Source organism: Helicoverpa armigera, chromosome 1 (assembly GCF_030705265.1).
Source record: "Helicoverpa armigera isolate CAAS_96S chromosome 1, ASM3070526v1, whole genome shotgun sequence".
NCBI classification, from domain to species: Eukaryota; Metazoa; Arthropoda; class Insecta; order Lepidoptera; family Noctuidae; genus Helicoverpa; species Helicoverpa armigera.
This window is the reverse complement of record NC_087120.1, coordinates 1,247,091-1,269,716: the sequence shown is the minus strand read 5'-3', so window position 1 is coordinate 1,269,716 and position 22,626 is coordinate 1,247,091. Positions and strand designations below refer to the sequence as shown.

The 22,626-nt window shown below is 38.5% G+C and overlaps 1 protein-coding gene across 3 annotated transcripts in view; it reads left to right on the top strand.

Annotated features, from left to right (window-relative positions):
* The window catches only part of LOC110379459 (uncharacterized protein), a 290,441-nt gene that overhangs the window by 140,866 nt on the left and 126,949 nt on the right, over positions 1-22,626 (top strand). For all 3 annotated transcript variants that reach the window (XR_010276506.1, XM_064034719.1, XM_064034736.1), the window contains one exon: positions 2,543-2,639. Coding sequence is in view for 2 of the 3 variants with exons in the window: in XM_064034719.1 (XP_063890789.1) it covers positions 2,543-2,639 (97 nt within the window). In the remaining variant the exon portion in view is untranslated. The remainder of the gene's footprint in view (positions 1-2,542; positions 2,640-22,626) is intronic.

Below are 22,626 nucleotides of genomic sequence, written 5' to 3'. Positions count from 1 at the left end.
CTCAATTTCTTTGAATAATTAGGGAAAACCTAGAATGTCTACTTATTTTGGTGGATGTAAGTGGTTTCTGAGACTCACGTGTTAAGGCAAACAAACAAGCTTTTCAGCTTTATTATAGTATAAGATTGTTTTTTTTTTTGTATCTATATAACCTCTTATTTATAAACAAAAAATACACATACTTCTCCTAACCGTAACCAAAAATAAATGCCATCGCCCTCGGTTTAAATCAACGCAAAGAAATGAATGCAATAAATACAGTTTCAGTTAATATTTTGAGTCGCTGAAGGGCCCTCCGTCTGGGCCCTAATCGGTGCGCCTCGGAAAAAGTTAAATTGTGTCCCGTTGGGGGCCCACCGGGGCTGCGTGAAATGAAACGCCGAAAAAACAAATTCTGTTTTATTTTTATGGTTCTATATTGTGTACTAGCCGTTTTCCCACGGTTTCACCCGCGTCCCGTGGGAGCTACTGCCCGCGGATAAAATATAGCCTATGTTACTCGCAGATAATATAGCTTTCTAATGGTAAAAGAATATTTAAAATCGGTCCAGTAGTTTTTGAGTTTATCCATTACAACCAAACAAACAAATTTTTCTTCTTTATAATATTATTATAGACAGTTCGTGAAGAACTCGCGGTTATTTACCCACGACACTGAAAGCCGACCCTAACATAGCCGTACCCGGATAAAACATAGTCCATTTTCCAGCATAGTGTAGATTTCGAGCAGTGAAAGAATTACTCATATCAGTACAGCAGTTTTGCAGCCTTTTGGGAACAAAGAAACCAGCAATCAAACCTTTCCTCTGTATAATATTACTAGAACAAAGAAACAAGCAATCGAACTTTTCCTCTTTATAATACCTATTAGTATAGATTGCACGGAACCCTTTGCGCCCGAGTCCGACTCGCACTTGACCGGTTTTTTTAAATGAAGTAAAGATCCTTTTGGAACTGTTTTGGTTACCGAATCAGGATTCGCGTTTGACGAAGCTTTTATGTTGTGATTGTTCGTTTTCATATTAAATACTATTTTCGCAATAGCGTCATGTTTTGACTTTGTTTTGTTATGTCTATTATTATAACAACGTATGTTGTGGATCCCTGTAGGTCTTTAGCAGTCGTTACGAGCAGTCAGAAGCCATGTGACAACCATTCTGACTCTGTGGTATTTGGTTGCCCGGGTAACTGGGTTGAGAAGGTTTTTTTTTTTTTTTTTTATTGAACTTTGTTTTTAGTTTAAGATAGCTGTTATTTCGCGTATATGATATGTTGCGGCAGTTTGCGCGATTTGATACGCTTGCTGCCGAAACTCGGGATGTCGCTTTTTAAGTTTTGATATCGCTTAGGTAGAAAGAATGGGTTGAGAAGGTTAGATAGGCAGTCGTTCCTTGTCTTACACTAGCACTCAGCTGCATTCAATTATATTGGAAGCCGACCCCAACGTACTTAGGAAAAGGCTAGGCAGATGATCATTTTCGAAATAGTGACATCATTCGTATTTGTATTGTAATGTTTATTATAATAACACTAATTAGGGCTATGTACCTATCTATTTAGTTCTTAGAAAAGAGATATCATTACAAGACATACATATATGTCGTGTATCTACAAGGTACTTACATTTATTATTAAGATCGTGTCAATGACGGGGTCTGTAGCTCAAAGCTATAGTCTTAATTAGATAAAGGTACAATACATTATCATTACAGAATAATAGTTCTACTCTAAATATTAGTCTTAACCATTATTATCCATTCTAATTATTATACTATTTTATATTTAATTATTAAACTCTTTCACAAGTAACGTTCTTTCTAGCCATGTAGACTTTCACACAATCCATCCATCATTTCTTTGGTATAGAATCAAAATAATACCTTGCAAAATTACACTTGAAGCGAACAATAACACAAGACAGTCGGATTCATTGTTTATTTACAAGAAAATTGCCGTGGTTGCACAACCGTGCCATTATTGAACCAATACCGATCGGTAACGAGGGATGTCTGGTCGGAGCACTTATAGACACGCACGCTACTAGTGACGGGACATGCCGGGATTCTAGCGGGTGACAGTTTACAGTTTGACGTATTATGTCACCCGCACTTGAGTTTGCGGGTAAAAGTAGTGTTGCGCAAATCATTCAATCATCAATTTATTTCGTGTGAAGACTATTTATTGTTAGATACTTAAAGGTGCGGTGAATACCAACACCTTTCGTATAAATAGTATAATTTTCATTGATTTTAAAAGCTTCATTTGTAGTTATTTACTTACTATGTAGATCAGGTCGATGGATGCAGGTCGCCTCCAACAGGTATCTGTATAGATCTAAGGGGGAGGCCTATGTTCAGCAGTGGACTTCCTATGACTGAGATGATGATGATGAAGTAGATCAACTTTCATTTATTATCATACAGAACTAAACTGATTCTGCAACGAGGAGTGTCTTCTTATGAGGGAATTTCTTGACAACGTTCTTCAGCTTTTCAATATTAGTATGAATGATTCAGTTTGACTAATTGTTGATGTTTTGCAGGTGGAAGCGGAGGGCGGGGCGGCATCGTCGTCGCCCGCTCTGCCGCTGTGTCCCGCCGGCCGCCCCGACGCTGACGTGCAGCCACTGCTCACTGATGGTAAGTCCTTATTATTTATTTATTTATTATTACTTACAGGTACATATTATATCATAAAAAGTACAAAATGTCCAACAAAACTTTATACAACTAACTATATTTATAAATTAACTATATTTATTTATTTTATAATCAGCTTTCATAAGATAGCTACGGAACAGACAGCAATAGTTTCAGGAATGCTGACCTTTGCCTGCACAGACATGTATGAACTGTATGGTAGAATATAAGTTTTGACATGATACGAGCTATGTTTAATTGCTTAGTTAAGGACTAGACGATGTTGTCTGAAAGAATGAAAGGTATTATGTTACACGAAGAATGTCTGTTTCGTAGACCCACTTCAATTGACCTACTACACTACATTTGCCTTTATTCCTATTTCTATACATACAACAGTCTAAAAATAAGAACCACAGCTTGGAAACTAACGTACTTATCACATTTTAAAATAAATCTGCCCACATCGATAAATACAGTAATAGATTCCTCTATATATTTGATTTATCGATATGAATTATTACATAAAAATCTCGTTGTTTAAACTAAACACGTAATAAATAACACCAGTCTACACATAGAGTATTAATAAACAGAACACGATGGTATTCACGTGTATCAAACGATTTTTTGATTTTCTGTTAAAAACGATAGTATAGTAATATTATAGTAAAATCCCGTTCACGAGTCATTATTATCTGCCTAGCTTCCAGTCTAAGGGATGCAGCTGAGGAGGCTAGCTTTTTACAATAAGCGACTGCCTATCTAATCCCCACAACCCAGTTACCTGGGCAACCCTAGGATACATACCCCTTGATAGGATTTTTTGTCAGATTTTCTGGCTTCTGACTACCCGTAACGACTGTCAAAGATTTTCAAATGACAGCTGGGATGCCACCAGTTTATCGTGCCTGAACACGGTTCCGTAAAATCGATGGTTTCAAAGTAAAATCCCGGTCACGAGTACAACACTATACCTAATAATGTCCAGTTCAACTCTACGTTGTAATTTACATTTTATGGCGGATAATATGATTTTTGCAAGGACGTATTTTGTTGCCATTTCAAACGAAAGTTTACATCACATTTTTCTTTATGCAAATGAGCGTAAAACGAGCGATTCTATTTCAGGAAATGTCTGTTACTTACCTTTTGTTTTTATTTTTGCGCCATGTCAAAGGCTATGTATAAAAATAAACCTGGTTGAACTCTGTCGCACGTCATCATGTCAAGTAATGTTTGGTTTCAGTTTTTGTCAATTTTAGAACCTCTATAACCTCGTGTGCCTAACGTGTTCCCAATTTTATTGGTGTTCGCTGCCTGTCTAACTGGATGCAGCTGAGTAATATTGATTTTCATGGAACAGCTGCCTATCTGACCTCTCAGACCAGTTATCACGCCAACCCGGTATGCCTTAACAAGACCAGTTGCTGGATTTCTGCTATCTAACTGCACAAAACGACTGCCAAAGATGTTTAAATGTTATGACGTAGGTGATGGTCATCCATCTACAAACCGACGACGCGAAGCTTTGCTTAACCTTATTTAAATTGACCCATACAGCTGTAAGTAAAGACTTCATATTTAAAGTGGATAACCCACTTTAAATATGAAGTCTTTTACTTCTACCGTAAGCTATCGTTCCTAATAACATCATTATTTTCTCGTGGACATGTTCAATATCGCTATAATTTCGGATAAGCGGGTTCATCAATCACCAGAGCCGCAGAGGCTCACGGGGACAAATGACTTGTCGCTGGCCGACAACTTTGCTCCTTACTTCGGCTCTTTCATACGGACTTGTCCCAGGTGTAACCTCCGGCGTCGGGGTAACATTTACGCGTTATGTTCGACATAATATATTAAATTATCTGTGCTAATATTATTTTATGAACGGTTAGTTTGTTTGCAAGAACGGCCCGATCGAGAACTTAATAGGCCACCCATTTATCGAGAAAGGGTGTAGGCTACTTTTTATCAGAGTAATCCCCATAGACGCGGGTGATACCTTAGACAGAATCTCGTCACTTCATAGTATAAAACAAAGTCGCTTAAATCTTCAAAACTACGCAACCGATTTTCAAGCGTTTTTTTTAATAGATAGAGAGATCGAAGAGAAAGGTTTGTATGTATAACAACATTTTTCTTTTTCTGTACTGAATTTAGTATCAGCATTGCACCGTCGCTAGTTAAGAAAAAAAAACGAATCCAGAAAATGTGAAACGGCAAAATACAGGGCACGTGCATACTGCCCTATAGTTACATACGTACCGGTTCAAATATCCAGGTGGCGTGGGCGGGTAAACACTGAGGTTTGGAACAGTAAGCACAAACAACTGCAGTTTGCAGGCACCTTTTAATTTCTAACAATTCAAACTCCAGTTAAAAGGTAACAAGTTTAAATTCAATTTTCGACTCGGATTCAAAACGGCGTGTGTATGACATCGACTTTTTTGTCGCAAAAGGTTTTTCGTGTTTGTAAAAGTTTTCGCCGACTTTTTGTCTGACAAACATTTTACTGGTTTTTGTTCCTAAATGAGACACGTAAAAGGCAGAGTACAAAGGGAGTTTTAACCTGTAAAAGTTGTCAAATTGGAAGTTTGTTTTTATTGGTACAAGCGGTGCTTGCGCCCGGTATAGACGTTTTGTCTCACGAAAGAGGACGAGCTGTGTGTGTGTGCAAATATACACGCACATTATTTATTTATTTATTTATTTATTTCCACCAAACATACACTATTTTAACAGGTGCCACCCAATGCAATAGCGTAGTTATTTTTACATACACTTATTTAACATTTACAATACTTAATACATACTTAACCATAAAAAACTAAACTAATACAAAAAATAAAATAAAATTTCAGTTGTATCCAATCGATAACATACCATATGCGGCTCTGGTAAGTTCATTCGTAGTGCAATGAAACAGATCTAACCGTTGTGACAAAGCGTTAAGCGCACGCAGCGCCCGCGTGAGAGTGGTCAAATTATCTTTTGATCACACGATAATTTGACCACTGCTGACCGCTCACGAGCTTACGCGTACAAACACAATTTTCACGTACATTTATAAACACACTAGCCGTTTTCCCGCGGTTTCACCCGCGTCCCGTGGGAGCTTCTGCCCGCACCGGGATAAAATATAGCCTATGTTACTCGCAGATAATATAGCTTTCTAATGGTGAATGAATATTTAAAATCGGTCCAGTAGTTTTTGAGTTTATCCATTACAACCAAACAAACAAACAGACAAACAAAGTTTTCCTCTTTATAATATTAGTATAGAAGTAAAGCTCACCTGTTTTCATGATTTCTAATTTAATATTTTGTTACACGTGTGATAAGTGATAATGACCGCAGTGTAAACCGATCTGACTCACAATAGCAAACAATCCGCTTCTATTTAATTACGTAAACAGTGTCAATTTACATAATAATGCGATAATATCGTGATTTGTTATTGAAAGCCTTCGAGAACTTGACATCCTAGCTGGTTTTGTGTAATTTTATGTGGGTACTGGCTTTTTCTTGTGGTTCCATCTGCGTCCCGTGAAAATTTCTTCCCGTACCCGGATGAAACTTTACCTGTGCCACCCGGGGATAGTAACACCTTATCTGGGAAATACATTTTCAAATTGATTTAGAAGTGTTCGATCCTATAGGCTACAGACACATACAAAAAGGAGTCCTCTTACAATACCAGCACCTATAAATTGAAACTTCTATTCATGTATTATGTCAACGCTTTTGTAATACAAATAAATTGATATCCCTTGCTATCGGCTATTGTACAGGTCTTGCAATACAAGCGTATGATTGAATGATATATTCAATTCTGACAATGAAGGCTTCTCCCTCGAATATTGGATCACGTGGAGGTCAATAATATCTACACGTGAATTGTAAGGTGACGAATCGATGGCTTTCAGGTTTCTAGAGAGAGCTTAGATTCGGTTCCTAGAGATATGGATAAGTAGTAAGCAAATCAACAGATAGATATTATATTAAAATCGATAAGTCATCATGCGAGGGTTAATTCACCATTGTGCCATCCGAAACAGTCTTCCCTGTTTATGACAAGATGGTCACCCAGCCGCGGAACGACCGCGGCAAGTGTTGCTTAACCTTACGGTCAATCTATCCGCGCGGATTTGACTTAACCACGAGCTCTTTTTTTAGGGTTCCGTACCCAAAGGGTAAAACGGGACCCTATTGTTTTCGCTCCTCTGTCCGTCCGTTCGTCTGTCACCAGGCTGTATCTCATAAACCGATATAGTTAGACAGTTGAAATTTTCACAGATGAAGTATTTCTGTTGCCGCTATAACAACAAATACCTACTGAAAACTAGAATAGAATAAATATTTTGGGGGGATCCCATACAACAAACGTGATTTTTTGTCTGTTTTATAAATCGGTACGGAACCCTTTGTGCGCGAGTCCGACTCGCACTTGGCGGTTTTTTTCTTAAAACAAACCAAAATCTTCACATAACAACCCTGTCACATTACCAAAACAATTGCTCTAGCTTGTTCGATTGCGCAATGCGCGTGAGCACGGTTTCGACTGTAAATCTTACGTGAAATCATTCAGAACGGATTGTGATTGATTTATGACATCCATGCTTTTGTGGCTGTAATGATTGAGCTGTTAGACTCTAATTCAAGAATTTCTTGAAATAAGTTTTAAGAAAAATATTATACCATATCCTAGCGGAGGAGAAGGCCAAGAAGCCTCATTAAATTGATTTACAACCAATTACCTACGTAATCCGTCGTTTAAATGTATTTTTTTTAATATTAAGCCATGATTTTTTGAAACCGAATTTCTGATCTATCTTTATAGATATGTAAATATAGAATGAAGTAGTCGAAACAATCAAGTCCATGCCAAAAATATGCAAATTCAGTCGGCCTGAAATATTTAGAAACTGGCTGAAAATAGAAGTGTCAAGGAATAGCGTGAACTAGTTGGAATAAACATGCAGTCGCGGCATGTGCGGTCGGCAGTTGCAGTCGGCAGCTAGCATTTAAAACGTACCTTTAAGAGCTATGCCTCATTGGCGACGTCGCCGGCTACGTATGCAGGTAGTTAGTATTGAAACTTATGGTGTTTAACTCACTTGGCGACGGTATGGGAACGTCGCCAAATTAGAAGCGTGACCACGAGCTACAGTTCTCTGCGTGGCTTCTGGCTACTCTGGCAGCTTGGCGACGATGCCACGGTTGCCACTATATTGTACACGGTACAGTGCACCTCCCTCACTCAGTCGCCAATCTGGTCGCCAGTCAGCGTGCGGTTTCTTCAGCGACGACGTAAACAATTGACTGTCGAGACGCCATGGACACTCGACTTGGTGACATTTGGATGCCAGAAGTAGCCAGACCTGTGCCGCTGGCGACGTCGCCATGGCGTCCTAGTGAGGCAGAGCTCTAACCAACACCACACAAGGTGCCTACCAAATTCGACTACATAATACACATTAAGCTTTATTAATATTGACAATAAAGCCACACAACACGACATTGTACCGAAACCAAAGTGTGTAGTGTGTGTCGTGTGTATAGTGATCAATTTCAAACACATTATAAAGCGATCCGTTGGCCCATCAATTCATTATTCATGACTCACGGCCGTTGGCGTCAGATTAACTCTGCTCTGCCTTATTTTAACGTAAATAATACCTATTCTATACTGTACTGTGGGCTTTTGAAACACGAGTACGTGAAGCTTCGATTCATGTCATAACACTCTTTTTCAAAATAAAAATAAAGCTCTTAAAACCAAATCTATTTTATGGGATGTTATATCGCAAAAGAATTTGTGATTGGACGATATATAACTTTTGACGTACGGCCCATCGTTGTAGATTGTGCGTTCCAAACATCTTGCCTACTTACTTTGGCTGTCCTTGACAGATTTGTAAATTTTTCCTGTAAAGGCGAGATGCCACCGGTGTGCAACACAAACGGTTTCTTCGGCAAACAGATGTTTGCGAACATTTCTACGTCGTCCATGAAACTGCAACTTTTGTGCGCCAACATAATAAATGCTATCAGTGTACTCGCACCGCGATCACAATTTTGATCGATTTGGGTGGAATTTCGTCATAAGATCCTCAGTTGCTTGTGCATCTTCGCGAGTCCTTGTGACAGAATAACTCTCATACTCGTATGTTTTCCAAAGTAAAGCAGCTTACCGTTGTCAGACGGGAACGGAATTTTTCAAGTCCTTGTACGCAAAAGCAAAAATGCAGGTAGACGGAATAGTCTTTTTGAGTATTGACAATTTCCAATATTCTCATCGCTTTTCCAGCTTATTGCACACTATAAAATACATGAACTAGCAAAATTGCACGGACAATTTTATAGAGGAAAGTTTTGCATCTCTGCCGGATATTGGGTTCGTCTCATGAAATATTTATTTGTAAATTCATTGATACTTATGCTTGCCTGATTTGCAGAGGTGTGCCTTATGTACTGATTATAATAGTGATGTAGCTTTGTGCCGAACTTGTAGGTATAATTAGGTTCAATTAGCACGTAGGTAGACCAAGCGATAAATTGTAAGTAACTGTCTTAATTGCCAATAGCGTTAGTATTCCAGCCACGGGCTATGTAGCCCGTAACTAAGCTGATGAGAATATTAATTAATCCTAACGATCAAATATTATTAACACTACGTAAATCAAACGGACTATCATCATCATATTTCCTGTAGACATTAAAATTAATGGAACTGTGGTAAGCTGGTTAGTTAATTAGACCAATCAAATCCAGCCTACTGGGAATAATTCTGAGAACTAAATTAGGGTTTTGTTCGGATTCTAATTATTGCTAGGGAAGGTAACTTCCAACGATTTATTGATTACTATCTTCCGCCACCGTTCTTTTTGTACCCTCAAGCATGATTGCATAAACTTATCTAACACTGGCGGAATTTTGCGACTCGGACCACCAGTTCCAAAAATTATTGCGTTCGAGCAAATAAACAAACTCAACAGCTTAATAATAGTGTTTAAAGATACAAAGAAATAACACCAACTTCAGCTGAAGGCCGAAGCTTAGCTAGTTATTATGAAAGAAGACATTTTGACCGCTGAAGTATGAAACCAACAAGACAGCCTCAAGACTCGAAGGGATTTACCCAAGCGTGCAGGGAGAGTACGTGTTGACAGCCCGACGGACGGCCAGATCTCTTCATACAGGGAACATAAAGGTTTAGCCGAACAATATCAAGGTTTTGTCTTCAGAGGGTAGTATGTTACATATTTTTAGCTTAACAATAGAGTGATGGGCAGATTTTCTTATTGAATATTCATCAGGTAACAGCTCTGAGCTATAGAAAACTGCAACTCATGTCGTACGCTGATCGTTCATGTGGTAGAACAATACGTGCTTTTTTAAATCTTTTTTTTAGGGATAGTCTTTATTAGGAAAATGTTTTTCGAAACTAAACAATAGAATGAGGGAAAATCAGGATTTTACACAGAAACACCTTGACAGGTGACTGTTAAAACAAGCCTTTAGACGTCCATCCTTCTAGCTTATATTGTTTATAATTTTTTCTACACTTTTGTTAGAAACTTTGTAACATGAATTCTTGCCAGCTAAACAATACAAAGGAAGGATGATGTTGAGGCTTTAATAGATGAAGTGAAGCTGATTTACACCTGAATAGGGGTTCTTTTTAATACGTCTTGCATGCTGACGTTAGCATGTTTTCATACAAGAGCACGATAAATGCACGGTTGCCGCTACAAAGCGTCCAATACCTACTTATCTATATTGATATAAGGATTTTGGGATGATATGAGGATTTTTTTTTGTTTTTCGCTTATTTGTTGGTTTCTAAGTTCCGAAACTACTGAATAGATTTGATAAATTGTTTGCTGTTGGAAAGCTACACTCTTACCGAGTAACATAAGCTAGTTCATCCCGGTACAGGCAGCATTTCAGTTCAGTGAAACCTCGGGAAAACGACTTACACTGAATACTAAGAGTTTTAATCCAGAACTGACAAATTGAGGAAGTTACATAAGCTTGTTTTAGCAAGCTAAAACCTAGCCCCCAAGTCCGCGGTCTAATCTGAACTGGCGAATTTAAGCTGTTCAGCAAAAACAACAGACTGTCATAATGTTAGACGAGCTACTTCCTTGGCTGAGCTGCCAAGCTGCTTTGGCTTTGACAAAACCGAATCCAGATGAGTTTGTAGTTTCTCGACGAAGTTGGAGAGAACCAGTTTGCGCTGTAAGGCTATTGATATCAAGGGTATGAGCTTACAAGTAACGGTTTGAAGTTTGGCGAATATTTAACACGTTTTGAGATTTTAATGGGTTACGATGGATTTTTATAAGCTATCTTTCAGTTAAACACATAGGAAGTGGTGAAGGGCGGGCGTTTTGGGGGCTGTCTTTTGTTTTTGACGTTCGAAAAGTGCTGATTTATCAGCCTAATTTGAATAAACGATTTTGAGTTGAGTTTTTTTGAGTTGATTTGCGATTAGCGATTGAGTTTTGGGTTTAGCGCCTTATAAGTTACTAGCTGTTTTCCTGCGGTTTGACGCACGTCGCGTAGGAACTACCGGAATAGGGAATATAGCCTATGTAACTCGGGAAGAGTGCTACTTTCCTATTCTGAAAGATTTTTTTCAAATCGATCAGTAGTTACGAAGCCAGAACAAACAAAAAAAAAAGATTTACTCGTTATTATATTGTGTCTTTATTTTATTGAGTGTGGATGCCAAAATGCAGTGTCCAACTGCAAAACAGCGGATAGGTAGATTAAAGTAAATCCACAGTAAAAGTATCAATAACGAACATAACCACTATTCGATAACTAAGTATCAAGCTAAACGTGCCATACCATCTAAATTACGACCAAACCTTCGAACTGAAATTCCCCTGCCACAAAAGAATCCAATCTTGCAATGTCACGCGCTCGCTTCGAAAAAATCCCGGAAAACAAAAACGTTTTCCAAATAGGGAGGGAAGTAAGCAAAGTACTGACAGAGGAAAAATGAGTGAACTCTAAGTTCAGTGACACATTAAGGCACTCAGACGGAGGGACCGGGAGGAGGTAATATTTGAATTGCTAATTGGAGTAGCTGCGACCTGATGGAAAGATTGCGGGATCGAAGAGCAAGGGAATGGTAGATGGCATGGCTATTATAAACTGTGCGGATGAAAGGGATAAAAATGTAGAACCAAGAGCATGGATCACTAAATAGTTACTGAGTAGCAAAGGTAGACAAAGGAAATGCAATCATAACAAATAGTAGCAAAAGTCTCAAGCTAATAAAGATTTCAGCCAATCTATTCGGTACTATAGACAAACAAAAAAGTGTTTCCTCTGGATTATAATAATATTTGTTTGTTTTTATCCTAAGGCTCCGAAACTACTGAACTGATTTGTAAAATTCTTTCATTTTTATTAAGCTACATGTGAACATACGCTAGATTTAATCCGAGTGCGGGCCGTAGGTAGTTCCCACAAAACCGCGGGAAAGCGGCTAGAATTACATAAACTTTTTAGCGATGCTCTCAACCCCACATTATATCTTGAACCATCCAACATACAAGCCATCAAAACAAAAGCAGTTACACAAAAAAAACATACACAATATACATAAGGACGACAAAAACCAAAAGGCAGAGGATCCGCAGACATGACAAGACAATGAATATGTATGACACGCGACTGATCTATCCACTTAGTATTGTGGACCTGCACGCGATTATAGTGACATCAGCATGGAGCATGAGGCTTCATAACTGTATTCAAATCAGTGGAAACATAAACGGTTGTAAACGGTGTAGGATGCAATTAACTTGACTTGTCATACATGGCACAAGTAAATGTAAAATTCCACTAGTGTATGTCATCCAAATGTTTCTTCTGGTCTACTCGCTAACACTTTCTAAAATGTCCAAAAATTTAAACCTTCATGCTTAAAACACATGCTGGCTGTGGACTCCCGCCGGCTGTCATTGAACATCCTTGGCAATCGTTACGGGTAGTCAGAAGCCAGTAAGTCTGACACCAGTCTAACCAAGGGGTATTGGGTTGACCGGGTAACTGGGTTGAGGGGGTCAGATACGGCAGTCGCTCCTTGTTAAGCACTGGTACTCAGCTGCATCCGGTTAGACTGGAAGCCGACCCCAACATAGTTGGGAAAAAGACTCGGAGGATGTGATGTGTGGACTCCCGCCGAAGCGTACACTATCTTTTTTTAAAATGCGCGGACAATTTTTTTAGAACCTCGCCATAACACGAACCTTAGCTAATTATCTATACATATAATAAATCTGTAAAAAAACCGTGTCTGTACATTGAATATATTTAAAAAATAATAATTGGGTGGGGTTTAGAAACAGTAATGGAGCACAAATCCAAAAAAAAAATTCTGTCTGTTTGTCTGTATGTCTGTATGTCTGTATGTCTGTATGTCTGTATGTCTGTTTGTTTGTACACGCTAATCTTCCGAACTACTGAACGGATTTCAATGATTTTTTCTTTGTTGTATCAGTATTAAGCCTGGTCAACATATAGGCTATAATTTATCTTCGAAACTTGAAGACCTGATGCAGAACACCAACAGACCAACAAAACTATAAGAGATACAAAAATGGTGCTATGGCAAAAATTGTTTCATATGATGAGCATTTTCAGCTGAGATAATAAATTTTAAGATCTGGAACACCTGATGTGGAACCCCAAGAGCCCAGCTTCTCTGTACCATATACAGGTATGACGTTTTAGCAAAAGTTGTTCAATTTGATAAGCACTTTCTATTGACTTATACAAATTGAAGATCTAAAACACCTGATGTGGAACTCCAGGGGCCCAGCTAGACTATAGCATATAGAGGTGAGACGTTTTAGCAAAAGTGGTTCAATCTGATAAGCACTCGCTATTGACGTATATACATCGAAGATCTGGAACACCTGATGTGGAACTTCAAGAGCAACACTACACTTGAAACAATTTTAATGAAACTGACTGACTACTTTTGAGACAACTTTAATGAAATGGTGACACAAAACCGACGATTATCCCTATATACACTATAGAAATGAACCCAAGGACAATCCGCGGTGGACGTCGTTAAAAAAAAGACAATCCCCGGTTCTGTGCTATACCATTGCTAACTGTTGATGAAAACTACTTGGGCTATTGTGATGGGATGCTAATGGACTAGGAATGGGGAAACTACGGGAACTATGGCACCTGCCGATGACAATGTGTTAGATACATGTAAAAATGGTGAAATGGTAAAAATGGCAGGTGGAGACTCGCCACCTCACTTACTGGGCCCCCGGGAATCAGTCACTGAATAGCAACAAGAGGGCAACAGGAACATGAGCTGCTGAGTGTGAGGATACCTCGGCGGATTTTAAACGCATATTACGCGCTCCCTGTGGGTCACTTACCACGAGGCACCTATCTTCCGAGCAGGGCTACTAACCCTGCTCTAGCGACTCCACTCTGGACGGCCAAGCTAAGCCAGAGGCGTGAGACCTACCCCCGTCATGGTTCACTCCGACCGGTCGGAGATGGGGGACAGTATACTCTCCCTGGAGAACTCAGTATATATAGCCCCGCGGGGTCGCTACTCCCCGTCATCAGCCTCAGATGTCCTGCGGTGCTTATATCTCATTATTATTGTCGGTATCTCAAGGGCCTTTGTCCCAATTATGTTAGAGTCGACTTCCAGTCACGATGCAACTGAGTACCAGTGTTTTACAAGGAACGACTGCCTATCTGAGCTCCACAACCCGGTTACCCGCTCAACCCAACACCCCTTGGTAAAACTGGTCAGACTTACTGGCATCTGACTACCCATAACGACTGCCAAGAATGTTCAATGAGAGCCGGAACCTACAGTTTAACATCCCCTCCAAATAACGGTCATTGGTATCTAAAATATACGTAGAAAGTACATATGAACTTAGAAAAGTTGCATTGGCAGGTACTTGCCAGATCAAAGACGTACGCTCATCCCTACTTGAGATTGGTTCTCTACCCACTAAACCACCACGACTTCCACTAAGTCATCACGACTTTGTCATCTCAGCAACATTTAATGTTTTTTAACGTAATAATACGTGTAATATTTTTGCCACACACAACTTAAATGCGGACTAATTAGAATCACTACTTTTATCCCTATGGTCACGTCTTTTGCGGTTCAGTTCTGAGCGTGTCTGCTGTGCTTTTGCCGTTGAAGTACAAAAATTAAATATATGGAACGTTTGTAATGGCTATGCGTATTCCGTTGTTTTCAAGTCAACGGGCCCTTAAAATTCAATATCAGACGGTTCAGATCTTTGATTTTGCTGACCCCGTAGTCGCTGGCATAAGGGACTGGATCCGCGTACGAAGTCGCGGGCAGAAGCTAGTCCTCAATAAATAACAACAGTATATTACAAAATTATCCTACACCAAGTAATTAATTACCTTTCAAATATTCCTCAACAAGATTTATAAGTATTCGACGAGATTTGGAGTGACAATAAACATTTTAACACGATAAATGGTGCCAGGCCAAGAGTCAATTTGCGATAAGCATCCAAAATGATGACGAGGACTCTCGAGATTCTTAATAGAAATTTTAATTTCGACTAATTGAACCAGCCCGGGAGACGGCACTTGGTAATTCTGGAGATGGACTTCGTCATTTCGGAATTAAGTGTTCCTGCTCATATTTTGTATATTTCAATGTTGGTACTGGTTAAGGATTTGTGAAGGCTATGCATATTATTTTAGTAAGTTGCGGTTATCCCGCGGGTTCTCTAGCGTCCCGGGGGAACTTCTCCCCATATTCTGATAAAATATAGCTTACGTTACTCACGTCAGTCAGTTGACTAGTTTTGGAGCCTTTTAGGATTTGTTCTTAGCAACATGGTTTTGAAAATGAAATTTCTTCGACATATGTCACTGAATCGCCACGGAAAACGATATTTTTCTTTGTTTAGTTTAAAGCATATTATGATTAAAAATTACTTTCTCACATAATTTGACCAGGCGTTAAATGCCCTACAGTAAACTTATTTAAAGGCTACGTTTGATATGTCTGTTAATAAACTTATCGTCAACTTCAATAGGGTACTCAGGGAAGAACAGAGTGTGATGTAGTAGTTGTAAGGTATATATTAGGGTTCTATTATTCAATATATTCAGTGTATTCTCGGATCTCAGTCGTTTCATTCCTCTCTTTAAACACCCAACCTTACATGGCGACCCTGCCTAAAGCTTAAGACGGCACGGGGCCGAGCGCGTGTGCTCCATATACGGTACGGTATTTCAAAACAATCCGTGGAAAATTACAGTGATCTCTAAAATGAAGAGGACAGCATTGGAATACGGGACGCGTGTAACACGTCTGATCATTACGTTAATTTGTCACGTTATTGTTTGTAAAAATGGGCGGTTCTAGTTCGAAAGAAGAGGTAGTGATTGCCCAAACAGCTGGAGCTGGTAGCAATACAGCACGCACGCAGCAGCTTCAAGAAACCACTAACGTTATCCTCGTGGTTATTTGTACCGTTTTGATGATCGGATTGCTGGCGGTGATATATAAGCTGTATAACCATTGTCATAAGAAAAAGATACAGCGTTGTGTAAATGAAATGACGCTTAAGCGATACTCCAGCATATTACGCAGACAGCAGGCTTATCCAGGTGCAGCACCACAAGCTGACAAGGCCAAGGAATTTGACATATAGCGACGGCGAGCGCTACGTAGCACGGATAGCAGATGGTATCTTCACGATGGCGTATTATTCGACGGTGTAACCAGAAGTGTGTGTGAAAAATCGGTTTAGTGATGTGAGCAGTGAAGTGAACGACCCTATGTCAGTGGAATACTAGTAAGTAGGTAGGAAAATAATGTTTAGTGTTAAGAGCTATATAATGTTAGTACATATTTTTTTTCCATAAAGGTACCATAAATTATGAAATATTATTATTGTGTGCATTCCTTTTGAGTGTTCGTTGAGCGCAGCTTGCGGTATCTTGTTAGCTGATGGCTGAGGAGTTAAGTATCATTTTAAAAGAGTTAAAAGTCGTAAGAAATTACTTGATAAAAATTGGTCCCAGCCGTCGACAAGGAAGAATTTTAGAGATAAAAAGAGAAGAGGCAGATAATATTTTAGTAAAGTATAATAGGTTACAAGAGGTCCCATAATTCAATAAATACAGGAACTTGACGGAGGCGCTCTTATGTCTATTGTAGGTATGTTCTTGTCAATTTGGTTCATTTTCAATAATATAGGTATACCTATAAATAGCTGTATCGATAAAGGTGATGCGTAATAAAATGTATATCTTTTAAACTTGCTTCTGCTTGCGGCTTTACTCTCATGGGAACTACTTCACGCTCCCAGATAAAAAGTAGCCTATCACCTGCCTTAATTATAAAATAAATAAAAATAAAAAAGCCTTTTATATCTTCCAGAAAAAAATAATAATACGTAAGTAGTTATGTTAGTAACAAAAAACGAAAAATGTGTGTTAATGTCGTTTTTACAAAATCGAAATTTTTAAAATTAAAGTTCAATATAACTCAATATCTAACACAAATATTTTTCCATTATTCAAATCGGACTATTATCGCCTTAGATTAGCGCGTTTATACAAACGTTAACCGTATTACCACAAAAACTTTTAAACGTCAGTTTAAGACTTATAAAAAAATGTCAGATTATGACGTTGACGGTTCACTTAGCAGCCACAATTTTTTTAGACGAGTGTAAAACAGATGTTTAAGTTTTTGTAGTAAGGCCATTACTCTTCAGCTTTATAATAAGTCTTCAAAGGTATATACAGATGGATTTAACTGATTGAGAACTGATTTTATCAGTTTTCAGTGGCAATCAATTGTGGTTTACATAAATTCAATTTTGTAAAACAAAGCAATTAAATACTAAATACCGCTGTTAACAAATCGCTAGTTCATAAAAATGTTAATCATTATAGTCACGCGACAAATCCTTGATTGTGTATATTTTTTTGACACGCAGTGTAATAACACCAATTTGTGTCGCTTTACAAAAGTGTTATAATTTTGTTTGCGGCCTTCTAATTGATAAAGTTAGTAATTTATTTTAGAATTGAAACATTCGATGCTTGAGATAGACTAATGGTAGTTTGATTTACTAAAATTTAGGCGTTATTTAACCAATGTGTGTGTGTATGACAATGTTTCTTTTAGTTAAGTGACTTTGGCAAACAGTAACAAATTGCGTGCTTTCTTAAATGTCAGCAAACTTCGACTTATGCTCGCGAATAAGTGCTGGCATTAAAATTGCGCCGAAACATATCCGCACACTTTTTGTTTGCAAATAAATGTAATCGCGTAACTATTATGTAGGGAACACCTATCCATTCCTACTAAGGCTTAGGATTGTGCAAGCTGGTTTCAGCAATACCTACCTACACGGAACAATACCTTATTCTTCCAAAAACAAAAAACCGGCCAAGTGAGAGTCGGAATCACGCACAAAGGGTTCCGTACCATTATCACAAAAAAATATCACGTTTGTTGTATGGGAGCCCCCCAAAATACTTATTTTATTCTAGTTTTCAGTATTTGTTGTTATAGCGGCAACAGAAATACATCATCTGTGAAAATTTCAACTCTGTTACTATCACGGTTCATAAGATACAGCCTGGTGACAGACGGACGGACGGACAGAGGAGCGAAAACAATAAGGTCCCGTACGGAACCCTAAAAATAATCACAAAACTAAATTACTCAAACCAAACAAGTTTGTAAGAAACGACAGCGTAGTTGATCTCTTCAGTATAGCTTGTGAAGTTGTGACCCAACAGTTTCCATTGATGTAGTCAATGTTGGAGAGCAGTCTATTGTCTAACCTGTCTGATGCATAGACTGACTAATATTACAACTGTTCTGGGTACAGTGTACCTATGATGTGAAGTATATTGTTTCGAAAAAATGTTTATTTTGTTTGTAGCAAATGTGCGGGTGGAAATGTTACTTAAATTCTATGCTCGTTTTTTAAAACAGAAGTCTGCTAATGAGCAGGCTTGAATGAGAAATTTTCAAATCAAACAAATGTGTTTGATTTGAAAAATTCTTTCATTGTTAGATTTCTGTTTTATTAGAGGCTACTTTTAGTTAGTTGTATACAACAAGTTCATGAAACAAACAAGGCCTTTGCCTTCTTAGGTAAGACATACCAGTTTATTAAGCTCATAATCATCTCCACGTTAGGCACACGTCATATCTAATCCACATTTACTTACTCACCTATATAGATAGTCCTGCTTTACAAACAAACATATATCTTAGAATCCATAGTAAGTCACAAGAGATGATTTAAGAACCGTAACAGCAAAAATATCGAACAAAACAAACATTTCATAGAACTTCAATTTCCCATAGCTTTGTTGCTTTCAAACAACCTAATTAGGGCTTGCAACCACTTGTCGATAGCTCCCCCACGAGAACTACATAAAACTTACTAACTCGAGCAACAGGTTACATCGTAAATAACACAACACTACCTCTAAGGGTCGGTTCACATAGGCTGGCTCGGAGAGCATCGCCGCACATTTTTCTTTTCACTCAGATCGGCTGAAAGAGCATGCAATCGGAGCCAAATGTCTGTAAGACCGAGAAAAACGCGACCGGAGCTAGTCGGCTCCTCTTATTATTTCACACCGAGCGCCTTCGAACATTTTTAATGACAAAAGCAGTGCACATTTAAAAATAAACCTTTTCCACAAATACTAGGTACTCTGAACGTGTTTAGAATTAGCTCTTCTCTCCCAGCCGGTCTGTCTGAACGGACCTTGTACTGCCTTCCTTGTCTCACCAAGTTCTTAAGGCTATACATTAAGATGTACAGTTGTGAAGCTGCGTACTAACGTTCGTAAAAATGTCACTCATACACGCATGTGCATCGACGAGCTTTTTTTACCGGCGCTATCGGTGCTGTCAGTTCTGAGTGTCGTGCATCGAGCACATACGTGTGTGAGTGACTTTGTTACGAATGCTAGTACGTAGCTTAGCAACTGTTTAAAAGAGAATATATTTAACTGTGGATCTATCCTCTTCATATGACGACACGGTTCACCGATGCCAATTTACACAAGTTTCCCTAATTCTTTCAAGTTGGGATATTAAAGTATTTTGGGGTAAAACAAAAAGCCTCTTCCGAGCTGCTTTTCATTGTTGAAAGTTGAGAAAGTAAAGTTTTGAGATAGGCGCGTGATTTTTGGTGGAATGGTGTAATTTATCATTCCTGTGCTTGGAGTTTGACACTCGTCAAGAAATCTTTTTAAAAATATTCTAGATAAAGAAGTAACCAGAATTTGAATTCAGCTCATTTTGAAGACTAGCACTCGAGCGTTGTTGCAATGTAACGCGTGACATAATTTTCTTATGTCTGGTTTTTACTTTAATTTTGTCATCTATTTCTACTCCCACGATATTTTCACGTAATTTACACCTTTACGACTAAAGACGAGCTTCTTAGAACAAAGTAAATAAAATTGAAGTTTTAATTTAATAAAAAGTTCTGTAAAAGAAGTTAGCAACTGCAGAAGAACAGTTTGTAGCGGTGTTCCAAGTGTTGAAGTAAAACAAGTCAAATCGAAGTTATTGGTTTTCACGTAACTTAGCGGTTCGCTGTAACCACGGAGAAAGGAAAGAAAGTGGAGATACCACAAGGAAGTTAACATACGGTAGGCGTGATCAACTACTAGAACTAACGAGGCATTCGGTTCTGAAATTGGTTTTGCTTGATTAGTGATTTTATTTTGGAAATAATGAGTGGGTTCTAAGGCTGCGTTCAGATGACAAGCACACAACGCGCGTTTTGATAACGCGTGTTTACAACTCCATCAATTTTATTCAGGCTGTACATATGCTAACGCGCGTAAGGCGTTATAAAATGTAGGTAGTTGTAAACGTGCGTTATCAAAACGCGCGTTGTCTGAACGTAGCCTTAAGAAGGCGTAACGTTCTTCAACACCCGAACACCCGCATTTTGGCGAGCTACTTTCTTAGGAGATTTAGCGTTTTGACAACTCTGCAAGTCATTTTGTTCTCCATGGTTTTAGCTGTGAGATGGCAAAGATTGTGCGGCTGTTACCGAGCATCGATTTACACTGCAGTTTGTAATTACCAGTTAGCTGGACTTTTGTTTGTATTCAGCGCTTGAACCAGTTTATCTAACTACCAGGTTTTCAATTTCAGAGCACTGTGTTTACAGTTTTATTTTCATGTATCCAAACAGTGACTTTTTTGTCATGATTTATATTAAGCAAGTTAATTTTTAACATATAATTTTCCCACTTGATCTGATAGCTTTAACCTAAAGTTCAAAATTAACTACCAGTTTGATACTAGCTATCTCGACCAGTTTGCATTAGAACCTGTATTTCGGTCACCAGGGAAACTAACCTGCAAAGCGTTCAAAATTGCCCTCTGAATTTACTGAAGCGAATTCTGCTAACAAACTTAATATTGAACTAGGTATCAATCTAGACGTTAGTCTTTCAAAACTTAGGTTCTGTAGCCACGGGAGACCATGTATCATTAATTATATTGGAAGACATGCATAAGAAAATAGTTGGAAACCACCTGGAGTTTGTAAAGAAGTCAAGAGCAAACGAAATCAAATAGGTAATTGAATTTGGGAAAGTTGTGGCGAAGCGAGTGCGGAGTGGGACAAACTACACGCGACACTTGTGGCTTCTGAAAATAACGATAACGTAGAAAGTTTTCGAATAAGAACTTGTCGAAGTGTTGAGGTAGGTTTCTTGAGAAATATATTTACTTTTGTAACATATTTTGTGTTTGACAAAAATGTAGCATATGATGATGCAATACAAATTAGGCTTATCTTTAACAGTACTGACCACTAATGTTTATTTCTAAGCTCCAAACATAAGATGGCCGCCGACATCCTAGCAACATATCAACTAGGAAACTGTAATTATGGAAACTACTCGCTCGAATTCGCGTAACCTCTTGAAAATTGACCACGAGAGCTACTAGTTCTTGTATCAAAGGTAATTTGTACTTGACCTGAAAATTAATTACCAATATCAAAGCTATTTGAATATTTGCACAGGAATTGAAATTCAATATTCGCAGAACCGAAACTACATTAGCAGTCTCTGTGTTCCCGAATTAATAGACACTTCGATTTCGATACGTGGAAATATTAGTACTAGCTGTTCCCCGCGATTTTACCTGTAGTTATCCTGGGGGAAATATTTATAGCATCCGGATGAAAAGTAGCTTATGTTGTTTCTCAGGCTCTAGCTAAACTGCCTGTGGCCCGATATTTATACTTTTTAGGGTTGCGTACCCAAAGGGTAAAACGGGACCCTATAGTTTTCGCTCCTCTGTCCGTCCGCCAGTCCGTCCGTCAGTATCTCATGAACCGTGATAGTTAGAGCGTTCAAATTTTTACAGATGATGTATTTCTGTTGCCGCTATAACAACAAACACTGAAAAGTACAACAAACGTGTTTTTTTTTTGCTCATATTCACAGAATATGGAATGTATTATAAATGTATTATATTTATGGAACGTGTTATAAATAAGTACGGGACCATTCGTGCGCGAGTCTGACTTGCACATGTCCGGTTTTTTAGATGAAAATCCTACAGACAGACATTGTTACTTTCGCCGTTTATAATATTAGTAAAGAGTTTTGTGGTACGAGTATTTTGTCAATTACAATAATATGATATTTTCATTTATTTTGCACAATGTACTTCAATGTCCGTGTTATTTTGCTACAAAGACCACAAAGACTTCTAACGTCACAGCTATGACCAACTTATTGGATCTTATATCCCCTTTGCCGTCAGCTTCTTACCTTACCAAGTTGCTTAATGACCTTTTGATTGGCTATGTTAATTATTTTCCACTACCCTGCCTTGTGGTCACACGTGCGCTCCGGGGAGCCTCAAGACATGCCAGTATGTTGGTCAAAGGCG